Source organism: Leptidea sinapis, chromosome 16 (genome assembly GCF_905404315.1).
Source record: "Leptidea sinapis chromosome 16, ilLepSina1.1, whole genome shotgun sequence".
In the NCBI taxonomy this organism is placed as follows: domain Eukaryota; kingdom Metazoa; phylum Arthropoda; class Insecta; order Lepidoptera; family Pieridae; genus Leptidea; species Leptidea sinapis.
Genome location: NC_066280.1, coordinates 7,713,189 through 7,730,707, shown reverse-complemented (window position 1 = coordinate 7,730,707; position 17,519 = coordinate 7,713,189). Strand labels below are relative to the sequence as shown.

Sequence of the window (17,519 nt, the reverse complement as noted above, 5' to 3'; positions counted from 1 at the left end):
AGTGTTTGGTAGTCCATTTATCGAGGAAGGCTGTGTTTTTTTTCTCAAAATTAGGGATCCGTAATAAAATTGCTATTTTGTAACACAAGGTGTAAAATCGAAAACCTATTTTTGCGTGCGCTGCAAAAACTATTGACAATAGAACAAAATGATGTACAGGCTATAATATAGGCAATATTTTATTACTTGTAAAACTATCGCGTGAATTATACTTTATATGGCAAAACAACGTTTGCCGGGTCAGCTAGTTAATTATAAGTCTGTGTCTCGGTGTCTGGAGAATACCAGCGTTGAGAAGTAAAATTCCCAACATAATGCTGACTAAACTCCATTTTTATTAGTTAAAGATTTCTGTAATTTATTTTAACCGAATAAACCTTTTAATTATTAATTATTATTAATAAACCCCGCTTGATGTAGACTTGGTGCAAAAATCTAACTGCTGAATATATAAATGATCGGACAGCCTGGGACTAGATTGTGATTATGATTACCCTGGATCTTTACAAATTGAAATTATATTTATTCCCATACATACATATTGTACAAACCGACTATTATTATTTAAAACTATTCTGAAAATATTTGAAAATAAATTAATATTACCTTTTTGTTATGCCCAAATAACGTGTCTATTGCCAATTTATTTTTTCTTTCTTCTTATTCTCTTTATACCCTGTGTCCGCGAAGTTTACATTTTTCAACAATAAACTATGACTGTAGTTGTGTTATAAAAATTTATAAACATCAGAATAGTGTCATATTTTATTTATTTTACTAATATAGTTTTGCTTTTAGTGTAGAAATATGTAATTAAATTGTAATTGAAGATTTAGGAAGTATTTGTATACCGCAGTCGCTGTCCGTGCTGCTTAACACGGTGCCTACTGAAAATCAGTGCAGAGTCTCTGAAGGCTCGACGTATACTGAGTGGGCCTCCGATTGGCAATACTAAAGTGATTGCACTGCTCCTCAATCTAATTGTTTTATTTATTTTAATTTTACTAGGTCTGTTTTAATTCTTTTTTATTGGTTTTTATAGTTTAAGTTTATAATTTTGGTTAACTTATAATTTTAATCTAATATTTTATGTTAAAATTACTTGTTTGTTAAAGTTATTATATTATAAACTATTTTAGCAGTGTAATTATGTTGCCAATAAAGTTTATTATTGTTATTATTTTATAGCGATAGAAATGACTGTACAATATTGTATATTTTTATTGAAAAGAGCGCAAAAAAAGAATACTGGGAGAGTTTCTTGCGCCGCTTCTTCTCTCTCAGAGCGCCATTTGTTTCCGAAGCGGTAGTAGTATCTAGTAATTATTAGAAATGACATCAAAAAGAATTCTAAAGGAATCATTTTGAGAAAATAAATGCCTTTATGCCTTAATAAAACAATGTGCATATAAAATATTTTAAAAAATGTTACTGGTGCTGGTAACAAAACTATATACTCACATGTCAGTATAGTAGGCATCATGGCAGTAAACATAGTGAACATCACAGTAAAGAATATACAGCCCGCGTTACTCATAACCTTCGCTGCGTCTGTGCCGATATCGTAGTACAGGAACCCGATGAGCAATCCGACGACTGTATGCGAGAACAGCCTCAAGTGCGTCAACGTCGGATCTCGTAAGATGCTCTTGAAGGTCCGCTTCAATAAGATCCAGAATTGCTTCCAGCCGGAAGTCGGGAAGCCGGCCTTCAGTGGCTTCTTGTTGAAACTCTCGTTGGAGTCGAGGAGAGAGGTGGTGCAGGTAACGGGAGCCAGGTTGTTAGTGTTGGTAATCGGTTGCTTCTCGGTCGTTGTCGGTTCTGATACATCGATCACAGTACACGTCGGTTTGTCTGCAAGTCAAATTCAAATTCTTATTTACTTACTAGCTGACCCGGCAAACGATGTTTTGCCATATAAATTATTTTTACAGTTACATCGTTTCTTGGACATTGCAACATTACTTTATTTTTAAGGTTTTTATATTAAAAGTCCCGTCAAAATCAGTCCAACCATTTTAGAGATTAGCCGGAAAAAAACATACAGACAGATAAAAATTGTAAAAAATGTTATTTTGGTGTATGTACCGTATATATAATCATATACATGTAGTATAAAACCGTTATTTCAATATTACAAACAGACACTCCAATTTTATTCTTATGTATAGATTTGTACAAAGTCATTTACAAGCACATATGAAACTCTCCTGGTAGATTTAGACAATCTGTGCTTGGAGAGATAGGTCACTCCAAGTTATAGATTACTAAAATACACAAAACTATGTTTATCAAAAACTTATAAAATAATGAAGTTATTGTCACTAGTGACTTAAATTATAAATAAAAGCAGTTGTCGGGCGTTCGCACACGATAGATCTTAGATTTACATTAGCATCATGCTGGCCGTAGGAACTCAGCCTGTCGACCACATAAAATGGGAATTGGGAATATGTACGGCCATTTTTGTTTTAATAATATAAATAAATTCAAGTAAAATATATTAGTTTAAGTAAATATCAACACTTGAAACCAATTTTTATTTATCGGTTTTAATGATACAACCAGTTTGTGCCGGTCTGTATGACTCGGTGATGAAGATATTTTATTTTATTTTATTTATTGGGAACAACAAACAACTATACATGACATCTTACTTAATAATTACAATTCTTACAATATAAATACATGTATAATCAACTACGTTATCCACAGATTACTTATTTGTGTTGGAGAAACAAATTCACTAAACTCACCTTATCCCAAAGGTTTTAAAATACATACATATACACATACATAGAATCATACAAATATATATATTAAAACTTATCCACATTATATAACAATATTAGTCACAAAGATTACGAAATTATTTTATGCAACTTGTTAAATATCAGTTTCTTAAAGGTCTTGTTTCTAGTATGTCAATGTCAAGGAAGTTTTGGTTATAAGATGAGACCATCCTATGAATTGGAGAGCGCATGCCAGCATTTGTACGACACTTTTTTAAGGCAAAAAGTTGATGAGCGCGTGTAGCCCTAGAGAGATGACGTACAGGAACTCGGTAATACAGCTTGCGTGTTAGATCAATGCAATCATATTTATTATGGCAAGATAGGTGGAAAAAACCGTTTTAACCGGTCAATTAAAAATTTTATAATATAACGGTAGAACATAACCGATAAAGTCTTCTGGTAAAACTTTAATCGGTTCGATATTTTCTCGGCTTCCAAGCATTGGTTGAAAATGTTGTTCTATGGATAAAAGTAGATTATCGGACATCAATTTATAGAGCAATTTAGTCAAAGAGCGAAAATTCTGAGCGATATCGCAGATACGACGTTAAGGCTGACAACTCTAGTGTGTATTCAGACACGTTACTGAGTGTAATCTTTGCATAATCTTTGATTTGGTATTTTAAGTCATTTTATAGCTTAAATTATGCTGAGCTTAAGGTAAGACTGGCTAATATTAGGCAAAGACTGTTATAGGGCTGAAAAAAATGGAGGAAGCCTTCACTCAAAGAGGGGCGCATACTACTTATTAAAACATTAATTATTAAGAAATAGATAAAAACTTAGTAATATAAATCATTTTCTCTTTTTTAATTCTTATAATATTAGGCTTAAGTTAAGATTACTAACAATAATTATACGATTTTTTAATTTTTTGAATTTAGTTTAATTTTATTATGTAAATTAATATGGGAATTAAAGGCTTTTTTATTTTTATTTTATTTTCATTAAGACACCCCAATGCAAAAGTCAAATGCGAGATTTATCACACTCAGCTAAGTTTTACGTGAGTTTTTTAATGAAAATAAGGGACGAGATGAGCAGGACGTTCGGCTGATGGTAATTGACACGCCCTGCCCATTACAAAGCAGTGCCAATCAGGATTCTTGAAAAACCCAAGAATTTTGAGCGGCACTATAATTGCGCTAGTCACCTTGAGACATAAGATGTTAAGTCTCATTTGCCCAGTAATTTCACTAGCTACGGCGCCCTTCAGACTGAATCACAGTAATGTTTACACATTACTACTTCACGGCAGAAATATGCGCCGTTGTGGTACCCATAATCTAGCCGGCTTCCTGTGCAAAGCAGCCTCCCACTGGTAAAAGTTTTATTAGCTTAGTAATTTAACTAAATAGTAGCTACGGCCCGGTATCGCCCATGTTTGCCCACGTTTCGTTACACATACTACTCGGTAAATCACAAATTTAGGGCAATTAGCAATCGTTGAGTTATGCGATACAGTAACCGCAATACAATGCGGTTTGCGGTCGCTACCGTGTGCTATGTCAACTTATGTTCTGTAATTTATTGTATCTGACCACACAACGGTAACCTCACAAATACATTATTCATTGCTTATCTGACTCAATTAAATTATAAATAAGGTTAAAATATAAATTACGAAATAAGCAAATTCAATGCCAAGTGCCGTGATTACAACTGAAATTACTGAATACTCAGATAACGAACAGACTGCGATATTCAAACATCCATCTCAAAAGATTATAACTATTAGATAATATATAAACGGTAAATTTTATATCTATCATAGCTAATGAGATAACTAGAAATGTTAGGGTTTACGCTTTGTATAAAATACAATATAGAATGCTGAAACTGTAATTGTAGCTTAAAAGGTGTGGCAATCGCATTTTATTGCCACTTGTTCTCATTAACTCTGTACTTTCCCGAAGTGGTGGATGAATAAATGACTTTTCTTTAGCTTCTTCTCTCTCTTTTTAAAACGTAACATTAAAATCAGTTCTTGAAACAATACATAAACTGATTCCATTTTTACTATTTCATTGTTTTATGTCCCATGTAAAATAAATGCTTATGCATATTATACTACACTCTGACTGAAAATTTAATTGAAAAGAGTTATACTCAAAATATTATTTGATAGTAACAGGCAATAACGTTCTATAGATAAAGACAAATCACGTCGTATAAAAACAAAGCCGAAATATATGCCACAAAAACCATAATGAGATTCGACTGTTATATCTATACATTGCCGCATTTACTCCAATTTTTTAAAATATTCTCGGTGAATAAGCAGCAATGTAAAACATTTATTCAATGAAGGTTTGATTCAGACTGTGACAGTTGACACACGACTAAGGAGAAAAGAGTGCTTACATTGTCTCGAAGCACACTTTTGCCGTTCCATATGTGTATATAGATCGTCACTGGCAACAGCCTTAAGGTCTTCGCACGTTACACATATAGACTGTCACCGACCCGTTTTTTTTTAAATGAAAATAAGGGACCAGACGAGCCAGACGTTCAGCTGATGGTAATTGATACGCCCTGCCCATTACATGCCTCTCAGGATTCTTGAAAGACCCAAAAATTCTGAGCGGCACTACAACTACGCTCGTCACCTTGAGACATAAGTTGTTAAGTCTCATTTGCCCAGTAATTTTACTAGCTACGGCGCCCTTCAGACCGAAACACAGTAATGCTTACACATTCTGCTGCTTCACGGCAGAAATAGGCACCGTTGTGGTACCCATAATCTAGCCGGCATCCTGTGCAAAGGAGCCTCCCGTTTGTCCCTCGTTGTCGACAAATCGGGCACGCTTACGGCAAGCGGGCAACGTGTTGCCAACGCGTCCCTAGAGAGGAAGAAGATGAAGAAGAGTCACCATTCCCTGTTGCTAGAGGTCGAGCTAGTGGACAACGCGCTTTCAAATCAACGACGCATCGCCCACTCATTGCCACTAACGGCCGTTCCCAATATTCAGTCTATCTCCGGTTATGGCCTACTTTAGATAAAAATTGTAACTATCGTTTACGTTTCTGTCCCAATAAACTTATCCACGGTAACTCACCTTATCCGTGCACGCTGTCTGTCAATGGGAGGACGTATAGCTTACCAGCGATAGCGAAATTGCAATTCACGCGTCCCAATATAAGGCGATAATAATGACTTATCGGGAATATTGGGACAGCTTCAGATTATTGACAGCTAATTACTCACAGTAGAAGGTAGTAATTTATCTCTATATGTAGATATTATTATAGTATATTAAGAACGGCCGTAAGTCCAATGGTAGCTTTAGTTGGAAGAGTACTAGATTGGCGTTGAGTCGGTGTAATGGGCAAAGACGTTTCAGAAGCCGAAGTTATTACAGAGCAACTCACCAATAACCACTTCCAGGGCCTCCTTCTTAATGTTATTCTTAGTCTGGTTGTTGTAGTGGCAGTTCTGGGGCACTGAAGAGGCCGATGATGATGAGGAGCTGGTCTGCCCCCGCTCCGTGTAGCTCTTGTTCACCGCCAGCACCAGCTTGTGGACCCACTCGCCATGTTCACCCGTTGCTACTTCCATAACTGGAATTCATAGTGGAGATTATGTAATACGCAAAGTCGTGCATACTATATAGGCAATTAGGCAGTGCCTGCCTCAGTAAGAACCTGAATAAATATAGTACTAGTGTTAAAGTTGTTTTAGTTTAATTTGGTTCCGTTATTCTATGACCAAACTTCTATTGATTCAGTATTGTATTCAAAGTATTGAACAAAGAAAATATATATGGACGATACGAAATTCAATATCCTGACATTATCTTGCATGAACACTTATATACATCTCTCTTATTCCTGGTAATCTTCACCTCCTTTCAGCACGTCATCACTATTTTTAGCATTATTTCCAAATATTGCCAATACATCCATCTACATTCTCAATAGGCCTTGGACTTGGAAAAACTTGGAAATAATAAGAACAAACGAAAGCCAGCTAAACATCCCCTTTCTCTTACACTCAACATGCTACACATACTCTTTCTCTTTCATTCCATGGCTCTAGTTTGCCGTCGTTCATACTTATGAGGACCCAGCCTAACAAAATTTGCAATTAAACTTCTTTATCTCTCTACCAAACAACCTCAACGTTCTCTTCTCAAATAACTGTCACTACTTCTTCTTCAACATCGCTCTCTAGATACATCAGTTAACTTACCATAATCCGCAGGATTGTGATAGCTCGGACAATGCAATCCCAGTGTGGATAAAAACGGCACCAGTTCTCTGACAGGTCCCTGGTATATGCACTGTCCTTCCGCCAACGTATACAAGAAGTCAAACATCTCGAACAATCTCGCAGACGGCTGATGTATCGTGCAGATAATTGTCCTGCCCCCTCTTGCCAGAGATTTCAACAAGGAAATACACTGGAAACATGCAGAACTATCCAAGCCTGAAGTCGGCTCATCGAAAAACATCACTGGAGGGTTGTTAACCAGCTCTAAGGCTATAGAGAGTCGTTTTTTCTGTCCGCCAGAAAGATTGATCGTCCTGGTTTCGCCGGAGTCTGATAGGCCTAACATTTCTAGGATTTCGTCGATGACAATCTTCTTTGCTGCGGGTGGCATGTCTTTGCCAAGTTTCAGGTTGGCGGAGACTGTCATTGCCTCGCGTACGGTGAGGTGCGGTAAGAGACAGTCGTCCTGCATTATGTAGCAGGAGAGTTTCCTGAAGCGACGCAGGTTCCTCTCCTTGCCGTTTATCAGAATAGATCCGCTGACGTTTGACGTTCTGTAATGAAAATGGAAGGGTTAAAGTTTGTTTTTTTTTTATGGAAAAGAAGGACAAACGAGCGTACGGGTCATCTGATGTTAAGTGATCACCGATCGGCCTTTAAGGAAGGTGTACACGCTTTTTTTGAAGGTGTCGTATCGTCCCGGAAACAGAAACCAGGAAGTTCATTCCACAGCTTTGTAGTACGTGGAAGAAAGGCTCCTTGAAAACCGAACTGTAGAGGACCGCCATACAGCCAGATGGTGGGGATGATAGCTCTTCGGAACACTCCCCGTGATAAATGCGGTAGAAGACACACAATAAAGCGACGTCTCTACGCAACGCCAAGTGATCCAGCCGTTCACAGACCACTGGGCCCCCGACAATTCGAGCTGCTTTTTTAACCTAAATAAGTCATATAATTACAATATTTAGTATATATCGCGTAGACGAACAAAGCGAGAGAGAACATCTATAACGGAGATAGATCAAGATATCGAATATTTTGTTACTGTAACCAATTTTGATTTAAAAGTCATAAAAAGTCAGCCACGATTGACATTAGCTCCTTAGTATTTTGAATTTTAAACTAGCTAACGCGCATCTAATGACAAATCAAAATTGATCACACATAATCGGGCTGTCAGGTAGTCAATACGCTAATATATTCTATATAAGTCTATGATTGAATAAGGATTAGTTTAATGGCCCGAATAGGAAGCGAACTTCATTCAAATTCAAATATTTTCATTCAAAATAGGATGTGACATCACTTATTGAAAGTCAAAAACTACCATCTATTCCAAATAGAATGCCTTAGACCTGAGAAGAATGGGCGCAACAAACTCAGAGGCCTTTTTTTTTCATCAAAAAATATGTTTACAACGTAACTTATTATTTAATAGCCTGAGGGCGGTCGCTCCATTTCCAATCTGTGGAATCATTAAGAAAGTCATATATGTTATAGTAACCTTATCCATACAAATGTTTTTACCAATGCTTTTGAACATCGTAATATATTTGTTTTGATCATTTTCTGGGATCTTGTTGTAAAAGCATATACAACGCCCCACAAAAGACTTACCAACTCGACTTATCCGAGTAGTAAGCCATTCGTTGAATAGATGAAAGGTTTCTTATAAACTGCTAAAAATATATCGGGAGTAGGATGAAGAAATTCTGTACAATATAATTCATATAATATGGTAATGACATTGAGATTATCGCAGCAATATATTAATGAGCCTTAATTATTATAAATCGATCATTAGTAATAATATGACTTACTCGTATCAGTCGCATATTAATATAACATGTGTATTATACAGATAATTTAAAGCCTTAATATTACAACTGATGATTTACTACCAACAATTATCAAACACTGCACGAAATCTTATTTTTTTTTATCTTTTATGTAAGTATTGATTAGGAAGGCAGCACTAAATGTTAAGGCGAACAGTAAGCAGAAAAACGCAAACGTGGTGTTTTAGACAAGTTTTGTGGTGAAAGTATAGCATTTCGAGCAATGAACACTACTTAATCCTGGTACACATATCCTTAAGTCTTATTTGAAGGTTGCTAATGCTTGCTGTTGGTTATAGTTAAAACTGCCGAGCCTTTTTGAACTACCACATTTCTTTGAAGTTAAAAAAGTTGTTTGGCATGGCGTGACGCATTTTTTTGGTACTTCTCTCAGAAAAGTTATTCTTATAGCTTGTACTTTTTTGTGTAGGTTCATTTATTCAGATTAGTAGTGAATAACGAGGACTGTAAGCATATAAACTGTTTTCCACGCAGGAATTTTGAAAATATTGGCTTTGTTACATAGACGGCGGGCCGGCAGCCGTGAACTCATATCGCTCAAGGTAGCTGGCATTTAGTGTCGCCTTAAAGAGAATCGACAAGAAACTCAAAAATAATTAAAAGAGTTGCAATGAGTTTCTTGCCACTTCTTCTCATTAAAGCTCAACGTTTTCCGAAGTGGTGGTATATGTAAAAAAAAAGAAAACTTAACATTTATAAGTGTCATTTTCTTCACCTACAGAATTACTTCTGATTTGAATTTAATGTGTATTTTAAAATCCGATTTACTTTATTATTAATTTTAAAAATTATAATTATGTAAGAGATGCATTTTATATATTATGAAGGGGAAGTTGTGGTGAGCCTTATAATAACATTCAATTTATTTTTTTAGTGAAAAGGAGGACAAACGAGCGTTCGGGTTACCTGGTGTTAAGTGATCACCGCCGCCCACATTCTCTTGCAACACCAGAGGAACAGGAGCGTTGCCGGCCTTTAAGGAAGGTGTACGCGCTTTTTTTTTAAGGTACCCATTTCGTATCGGCGCGGAAAAACCACACAAGGAAGTTCATCCAACAGCTTTGTAGTACGTGGAAGAAAGCTTTTTATTTCCAAACAATCAACAATTCAGTGGAGCGGTGCGGGAGGTAGTGTTTTATACATCAAAAAAGAATGTCTTTCGAATTACTCTTCTTGGGTAAAATTCATTTTTAATGATAGTTAATTATAGAGGAACAATATAGTATCTAATAACAACAGAAAAAAACTTGTTATCATAAGTTAACCCTTGACCGACATACCATCCGGTGAGCGACTGATAATATACAATAATTAATTTATGACCAATAAGGAATTAATAATACAACTTTGGTTTCGTCTGTATATTAAGACCCTTTTTAGGGTGCTGTACCGTTAGGTAAAAAGGGAACCCTATTACTAAAATTCCGACAGTATGTCTGTCTGTCTCAAGTCAGTTTCCTAATATGCAAATATTGGGGTTGAGCAGGTTATCAACTGTAAAGTAGATCCTGTAGATGAAGCCACAATCTGATACTTGAACAAATCATACAAGATTTTATGACAATACGTCACTCGAACCTTTGGCTCAGTTGGAAAGAGCGCTCGCACGGAATGCGAGAGGTCGCGGGTTCGAGTTCCGCATGGTTCATAAAATTTTGTTTTCAGTTTTATTTGTGTAATTAATCCCAGAAGTGAGGGTTATCACTTTAAAAACATAACATATTGTTTAGATTTTTCTTCTTCAACTGATTTATATAGAAAAATAAATTTCTGATGTTGCATTTTTGACTTATTTTGAAAAAATAAAAACATGGAAACTCAAAAATGCTTGTATGGTTTCAATTACACCAAAAATCCTGTATATATATTTATATTAAAACAGTTCTTACTTGTATCCGGCCAGAATATTCATCAACGTACTCTTCCCTGCACCAGAAGGCCCCATAATCGCAGTGAGGTCGCTGGACCTGAAGGTTCCATTGATGCACTTCAGCAGCGTCTTGTACCCGCGCTTCCTCCCTTCACTCACTGAGTACGAGAGCTCCGAGAACTCTATATCGACGGGGGGACGCTTGGGCAGATGTGTGAGGGTCGCCATCGGTTTCTTCTGGCAGGCGGATCCATTGGGTATCTTCGGCACGAGAGCCATGCCTGCACCACCGTTGCAAAGATTCATTTGTGAGCCGCTGAAAATAAACAATGCACTCGTACAATGGATAATGTTTGACTGTGGTTTGTATAACATAAACGTTGGGACATGTATTTATCAAAGCAAAATAGAATCCTATTTGATTCTTTGATGGTATCTCAGCTGTTATTTTACCTAATATTTAATAAATAACAAAAGAAATAAGAGTGGAGACAGTGTTAAATAGATTTTAATTTAAATTATTAACACTATTAAAAAAATATTCTTTTTACTCAATTAACAAATATTATCAAATGAAGTGGTGACTGGCACTAATACTATTTTTACCAATAATATTATATTTTTTTGTGATTATTTTTACTACATTATCTCTTAGCATTTCATTAATTATAATAATTGTGTATTGAAGGGTCTTTTAGTAGGCGTAGTAGTAATTATTGATTCTGTAGGTTTATAATATTGTGAAACGAAACTACAAAAATATTTGCATGTCTGTCAAGACGAAACATGTGCCTGCTCTTAAATTTGTAGCAACTTTACTTGTATAAATTTTGTAAATGTTTCTGGCAAATAAAGAACTTTGACTTTGATTTACTGATACAAATTATAGTAAGTGTAAGCCTCATATGAAGCAGTTAGTGACGCACGCAGCGTGCGACCACTTTTCGCTATGAATATTTTATTAATTACAAAACTTATGCTATGTTCATGCACTCTCTCTCCATATACCATGGGAGATTTCCGAAAACTTTTTAATCTTTTACCTAAATAAAGTAATATTTAAAGTTTTTATGTATTTACGACCGATATAGCCGAATGTTTAGTGACCCTGACTACTAAGCTAGAGGTCCCGGGTTCAAATCAATAGGTGCAAACATTTATATGATGAAAATGGTTTTTGTAATACCTACCCAAAAATTCTGAGCGGCACTACAATTGCGCTTGTCACTTTGAGACATAAGATGTTAAGTCTCATTTGCCCAGTAATTTCACTAGCTACGGGGTCCTTCAGACCAAAACACAGTAATGCTAACTCATTATTTTGACGACCTGTATAGCCCAGTGGTAAGCGATCCTACCTACTAAGGTCTACTAGAGGTCCCGGGTTCGGATCCCAGTAGGTACAAGAATTTTTATGATGAATATGGATGTTTGTTTCTGAGTGATGGATATTTATATGTATTTATGTATGTTTAAGTAAGAATATTGTATTAAATAAATCGTTGTCTTGTCTTTGGGGCAAGATAATTTGTGTAAAAAGTGTGTCAATATTATTATTATTATATACTTACTTGCTCTCTAATATTATCAATAGAAATGTGTATTTTTATTTATTTGTTTGTTTTGCGTTTACGCCTTATTACTACTCAACGGATCATCATGAAATATTGCAAGTCATCAGGGGACAGAAAAGTACATAGGGTTGTTACTATCTATACGAATTTCGATCCCAATACTTTCCAGTTCCCAAGAGAAGGCGATACAAATAATAAACTGTCACTGTAATTAACTGTAATTTTTATTGCTTTTGTTTTATATGCATTTTTGTTTCAATGTAAATAAAATTTCAATGAATTAAAATTGGAGACTCTATCACCCGGTATCTGAACTGAGAAAAGTAGCAGTTCTCAAAAGATTCTAAACTACATATTCTCAAAACATACGAGAAGTATTTAAGAATTTTGCGTTTCACAAAACTATATATATTGACTTATGTGTTCTTAATTGTCAATAGCTATTTGTACTCAATGAAAGCTGTTTGATTTTACTCAAATAAACTTTATAATTAAAGGTTTAAAATCCGGACGACCGTGCCTTGCTCGGTTTTTTAGGAATGTACAAAACTTGAACAAAAAAGAACCTCATAGGTCATCTGGATTCGAACCGAGGTCTGCTTTTTGGGTCACCCAATATAGTCACTCATCACGATATCTCTGTAACCTTTAGAGCTAAAGACTTGAAATTTTGTAGGAACATTCTATTCACCGAGTAGAGGTCAGCTTAGAACGGATTTTACGAAATTCCACCCGCACGAGTTTTTTTTTATAATGAACAGAACAACGTCTGTCGGGTCAGCTAGTACTTGTATATAGTGACGAAATTTATCTTTGTATTCTAATGTTATTGTAGCTGTTTCTCATTAAATACGGATAAAACCACATTATTCTACATTGAAACATAGCTAGATCGATTTATCGCCCCCGAAATCCGCTGTATACTTAATTTTATGAAAATCGTTAGCGCCGTTTCCGAGATTCACTAGAAATTCAAAAATATACAAGAATTGCTCGTTTAAAGATATAAGGTATTGTCACAAATTGAAAATACGGTATACGGCGTTTACATACATTTATACTTATCGATTTTAAGCACTTGACAGAAGTAAAAAAATTCACGCAAGTAAGTGTTCGTGCAATACATTTACACAACATATATATGTATCCTATTTATCGTTAATATATAGGACACACGGCTGTTAAACATCGGGACTACTTTCGACATAGTAAGAGAGCTTTTTTCTTTGGCACAAGACAGCACAGAAGAAAACATCGTGTAGTGGTAAAACACAGAGTGGCAAAAAGAATAGTCGGCAATCGATTATTGTATATTTTACCTCCACATATAAAAAGGTTAACAGTTAACATAATTCCTTTAAATCATCAAATTGATTTACATAGTGATCGAAATTCAGCTGAAAACAAGACAAAGAAAGCCGAAACACTGTTCAGCGATAAAGGATGTAAGTACGAAAATTAAAAACTGATTTAAAAAAAAAATTAAAAAGAAAAAATTAATTTTTTCTGTTGTCACATCTAGTAACTCGAAATCGATGAATCTACGTAATCTTGTGAAGTGAGTTGTGACTCAACCGTTGCTCGCGTCGACTGTGTCAGTCGACCGGCCCGGGTTGGTATGATTTTGATGCGATGGTGTTTTAAAACTACCCACTAGTATTATAATTTTTATAAAATATTTGTATTATAATTTTTATTTAATATTTGTATTAGAAATTAGAAATGTATATAAGCTATACTTACCTAATTAGCCTATTTTTATTACTTTATATTTACTGCACGCTTTAAGATGCAATTTTGTTACCCACTTTTTATAAAATAGCCTGTAAGTTTCATATAAGTGGAAATTCCTTTATCGAACAATAAATGTCTTAAACCATAAATACATTCAAGAGGCATGGGACAGAGACAAGAGACTAGAAGTACCTTAACAAGGTAATCCAATTAGTAATTCCAATTATGTTTGGGTAAAGTTCTTCGTGACCATAACTCATATAAAATAGTTACGTAAAGAAACAAAAGTATGCATAAAATACTAAACGCCGACTGCCTACACAGTTGAACACGTGATATTGTGGCCTTGAACTGAGAAATGCTTACATCAACTTTTATATGGTATAGAAGTGTTTCACACTGCGATTTAAAACGATACGAACGATAGGGCACCAGCTTGACTAATCTGTACACATATCAATAAAATTGGAGTGTCTGTTTGTAATATTGAAATATCAGGCAAGCATCAGTGATGTAGAAGTAACTGAGGCTACGTTTATTTTAGAAAAAATCTTTTATTTTAGAATAATAAAGTAATAAGGCAAAGTCCAAGAAACGGTCTAACTCTAAAAATAATTTATATTGCAAAACAACGTTGTCGGGTCAGCTTATCTATATATATATAAAAATGAATTGCTGTTCGTTAGTCTCGCTAAAACTCGAGAACGGCAGGACCGATTTGGCTAATTTTGGTCTTGAATTATTTGTGGAAGTCCAGGGAAGATTTAAAAGGTTCGAATAAACATGAAAATCCTCGGATTTAAATAAAAACAACAATTTTGATTTTTCTTTGACGTGTCCCCCGTCGTTCAGAAATCAAATAAGTAATAAAAATAATAGTTTAAAATGAATAACTAATTAGGATTTTTATATTTTTCTAACTTTCTAAGGAGGTAAAAATAAATTTCCTTAAGACACGGGTAACATTTAAAAAAAAGGAGTCCTTTTGTTTGTTTTAAGTTTATTTCATACAAAAGTTTAGGTCTTTTATTTATCGATTGTGGTAGTATGAAGTCTGCCGGGTCAACTAGTACAAAATAAAACAGATGCACTAAATCAGAGATGAATGCATTACTCTACAGATGACAATCAACATTTTATTTTATAACTAGCTGACCCAGCATACGTTGTATTGCCATATAAAGTAATAAAAAAATCAATACTTAAAATTTTTGAGGTATAAAAAATAGATGACGACCGATTCTAAATATCGTACATAAAATTTATCGTACTACAATAATTATTGTATTCGATACAAAAGAAGGTGTTGATCGTAGAAGGGTGATAATTTGAAGTTGTGTGTCTGAGATTGTATCTGATATTTTTCAATGCTGAATCATAATAAAATAAAAACAAAAAAAATGGCGTGCGTATAAAGTACACATGTCAGAAGTGAAACTTCTTCGAAAAACTAATTTTCAAAATAATAATAAACGTATAAAATAGTTATAATTAATCATACTTATGTTCGTTCTCTGCACCCTCGAGAAGATCGGATTCGATATCCATATTGTTGAAATCATAATTCTGCGCGGCGGCCATCTTGTATTTCAAAAATGATCGCAATTTCGTTCTCTGCACCCTACAGAGCCTCAGCTTCGATATTTATAATGTTGAAATCATATATTTGCCCGGCGGCCATCTTGGATTACAAAAATGATTTCAAATTCGTTATCTGCACCCTCGAGAACCTCGGATTCGATATCCATATTGTTAAAATCATAAATTTGCCCGGCGGCCATCTGGGATTACAAAAGCGATCCGAAATTCGGACTCTGCACCCTCGAGAACCTCGGATTCGGTATCCATAATGCTGAAATCAAAATTTTGCGCGGCGGCCATCTTGGATTTCAAAAATGATCCCAAATTCGTTCTCTGCACCCTCGAGAACCTCGGATTCGATATCCATATTGTTAAAATCATAAATTTGCCCGGCGGCCATCTTGGATTTAAAAAAAAAATCTGAACGATACCAGGCTAATATGGAAAATGTTCTACTTACTAGCGGCCGCGCGCTAAACCTGCACGATACAAGGCTGGTAGAGAAGCCCGAGAGTAAGAAATACTCTTTCTTAAGCGGTGTCAATCACTCTCTCTCTTGAACAAAAACGTCCCACATTTTCGCACACTATTGCGTTTCATCCGTTAAAAAAATAACCCTCATGCGCGCAAAGAAGTTTCACTTCAAAAATGTCAAAAAAAATTTTTGGGGTAAATCAAAAAAAAATAATTAAATAGTATTTAGGGGTGGGTCATCCTTATCATTTAGCGGAATGAAAAATAGATGTTGGCCGATTGTCAGACCTACCCGATGATAGCACACAAAATTTCATACAAATCGGTTCAGCCGTTTCCAGCACCGACTTAAAACATATCAATATTTAGCATTTTATTAATACAAACAAATAATAGTATTTTATTAATATAAGGCAAAGGTTTGTATTAAATTAAATTTTTAGTTATTTGATACTTTTGAAGTCGGTTTTTTTAAACGTAGTTTTTTTTTCATCAACAAAATATGTTGACAAAGTAATATTGTAATACTTTTGTTTTGAACATTTTTGGATCTTGTTGTAAAAGCATATACATCGCCCCACAAAAGACTTACTAACTCGACTTAGCCGAGTAAAGTATAGATTTAGTAGCCACTCATATACACATTACATAGACAATATTTTCCACGTTACTTGTATTTAATTTAGTAATGACTAACTAACGTATTATCTTGTTCCATTTTTCGATTTAGATGATTCCACAACGAGTACGTACGCCCTGCGTAGCGTCAACAAATGATTACAAAATCCCGAACCGAACCGCTTGGAAGCGTGCCAACGAGTTCACATGCACCGGATGACTGCGGAGCACCAGTCGACACTCGCCAGCCCCAACGGGCTCTACTTAATATTCTGCTATTCACTAAACAGCACACGATTCCGGCACATGTTCTAAATAAAAACGCATAAAAATTTAGATGGAGCGTTCCGGTCATCATCATCTCGTATCGTATAAAAATTTAGTTTATCACGATGCAACTTTAAGGAATACCGACAAGCATTTTAACTTGAAAACGGGTAAAACAGTAATTCGATAGCTAAAATAGCTTCAATAAAGCGGTTGAACTTTTATTAACCGACTTCATTTTTATTATTACAATGCAGTGCCGCTTAGGATTCTTGAAAAACATAAAAATTCTGAGTGGCAATACAATAGCGTTCGTAACCTCGAGACATGGTGTTAAGTCTCATTTGCCCAGTAATTTCGCTAGCTACGGCGCCCTTCAGACCGAAATACAATAATGCTTACACGTTACTGCTTCACGGTATAAATAGGCGCCGTTGTGGTACCCATAATTTAGCCGGCATCCTGTGCAAAGATGACACCCACTGGTATCTAACGATGTTGCAATTTTGTATGTGGGAAATAATTTTAGAA

The 17,519-nt window shown here is 35.2% G+C and overlaps 1 protein-coding gene and 1 long non-coding RNA gene across 4 annotated transcripts in view; both read right to left on the bottom strand.

Annotated features, from left to right (window-relative positions):
• The window catches only part of LOC126968680 (ATP-binding cassette sub-family G member 1), a 71,189-nt gene that overhangs the window by 5,251 nt on the left and 48,419 nt on the right, over nucleotides 1-17,519 (bottom strand). For 2 of the 3 annotated variants that reach the window (XM_050813728.1, XM_050813726.1), the window contains exons 3-6: nucleotides 10,760-11,056; nucleotides 6,988-7,562; nucleotides 6,168-6,356; nucleotides 1,462-1,854 (exon numbers count right to left, since the gene is read on the bottom strand). In XM_050813728.1, coding sequence (XP_050669685.1) covers nucleotides 1,462-1,854; nucleotides 6,168-6,356; nucleotides 6,988-7,562; nucleotides 10,760-11,056 — 1,454 coding nt within the window. Of the gene's footprint in view, nucleotides 1-1,461; nucleotides 1,855-6,167; nucleotides 6,357-6,987; nucleotides 7,563-10,759; nucleotides 11,057-16,804; nucleotides 16,938-17,519 lie in introns of those variants that run through there. The other variant, XM_050813729.1, reaches the window with a different exon arrangement.
• The window catches only part of LOC126968780 (uncharacterized), a 41,585-nt gene that overhangs the window by 5,251 nt on the left and 18,815 nt on the right, over nucleotides 1-17,519 (bottom strand). The window lies entirely within an intron of this gene.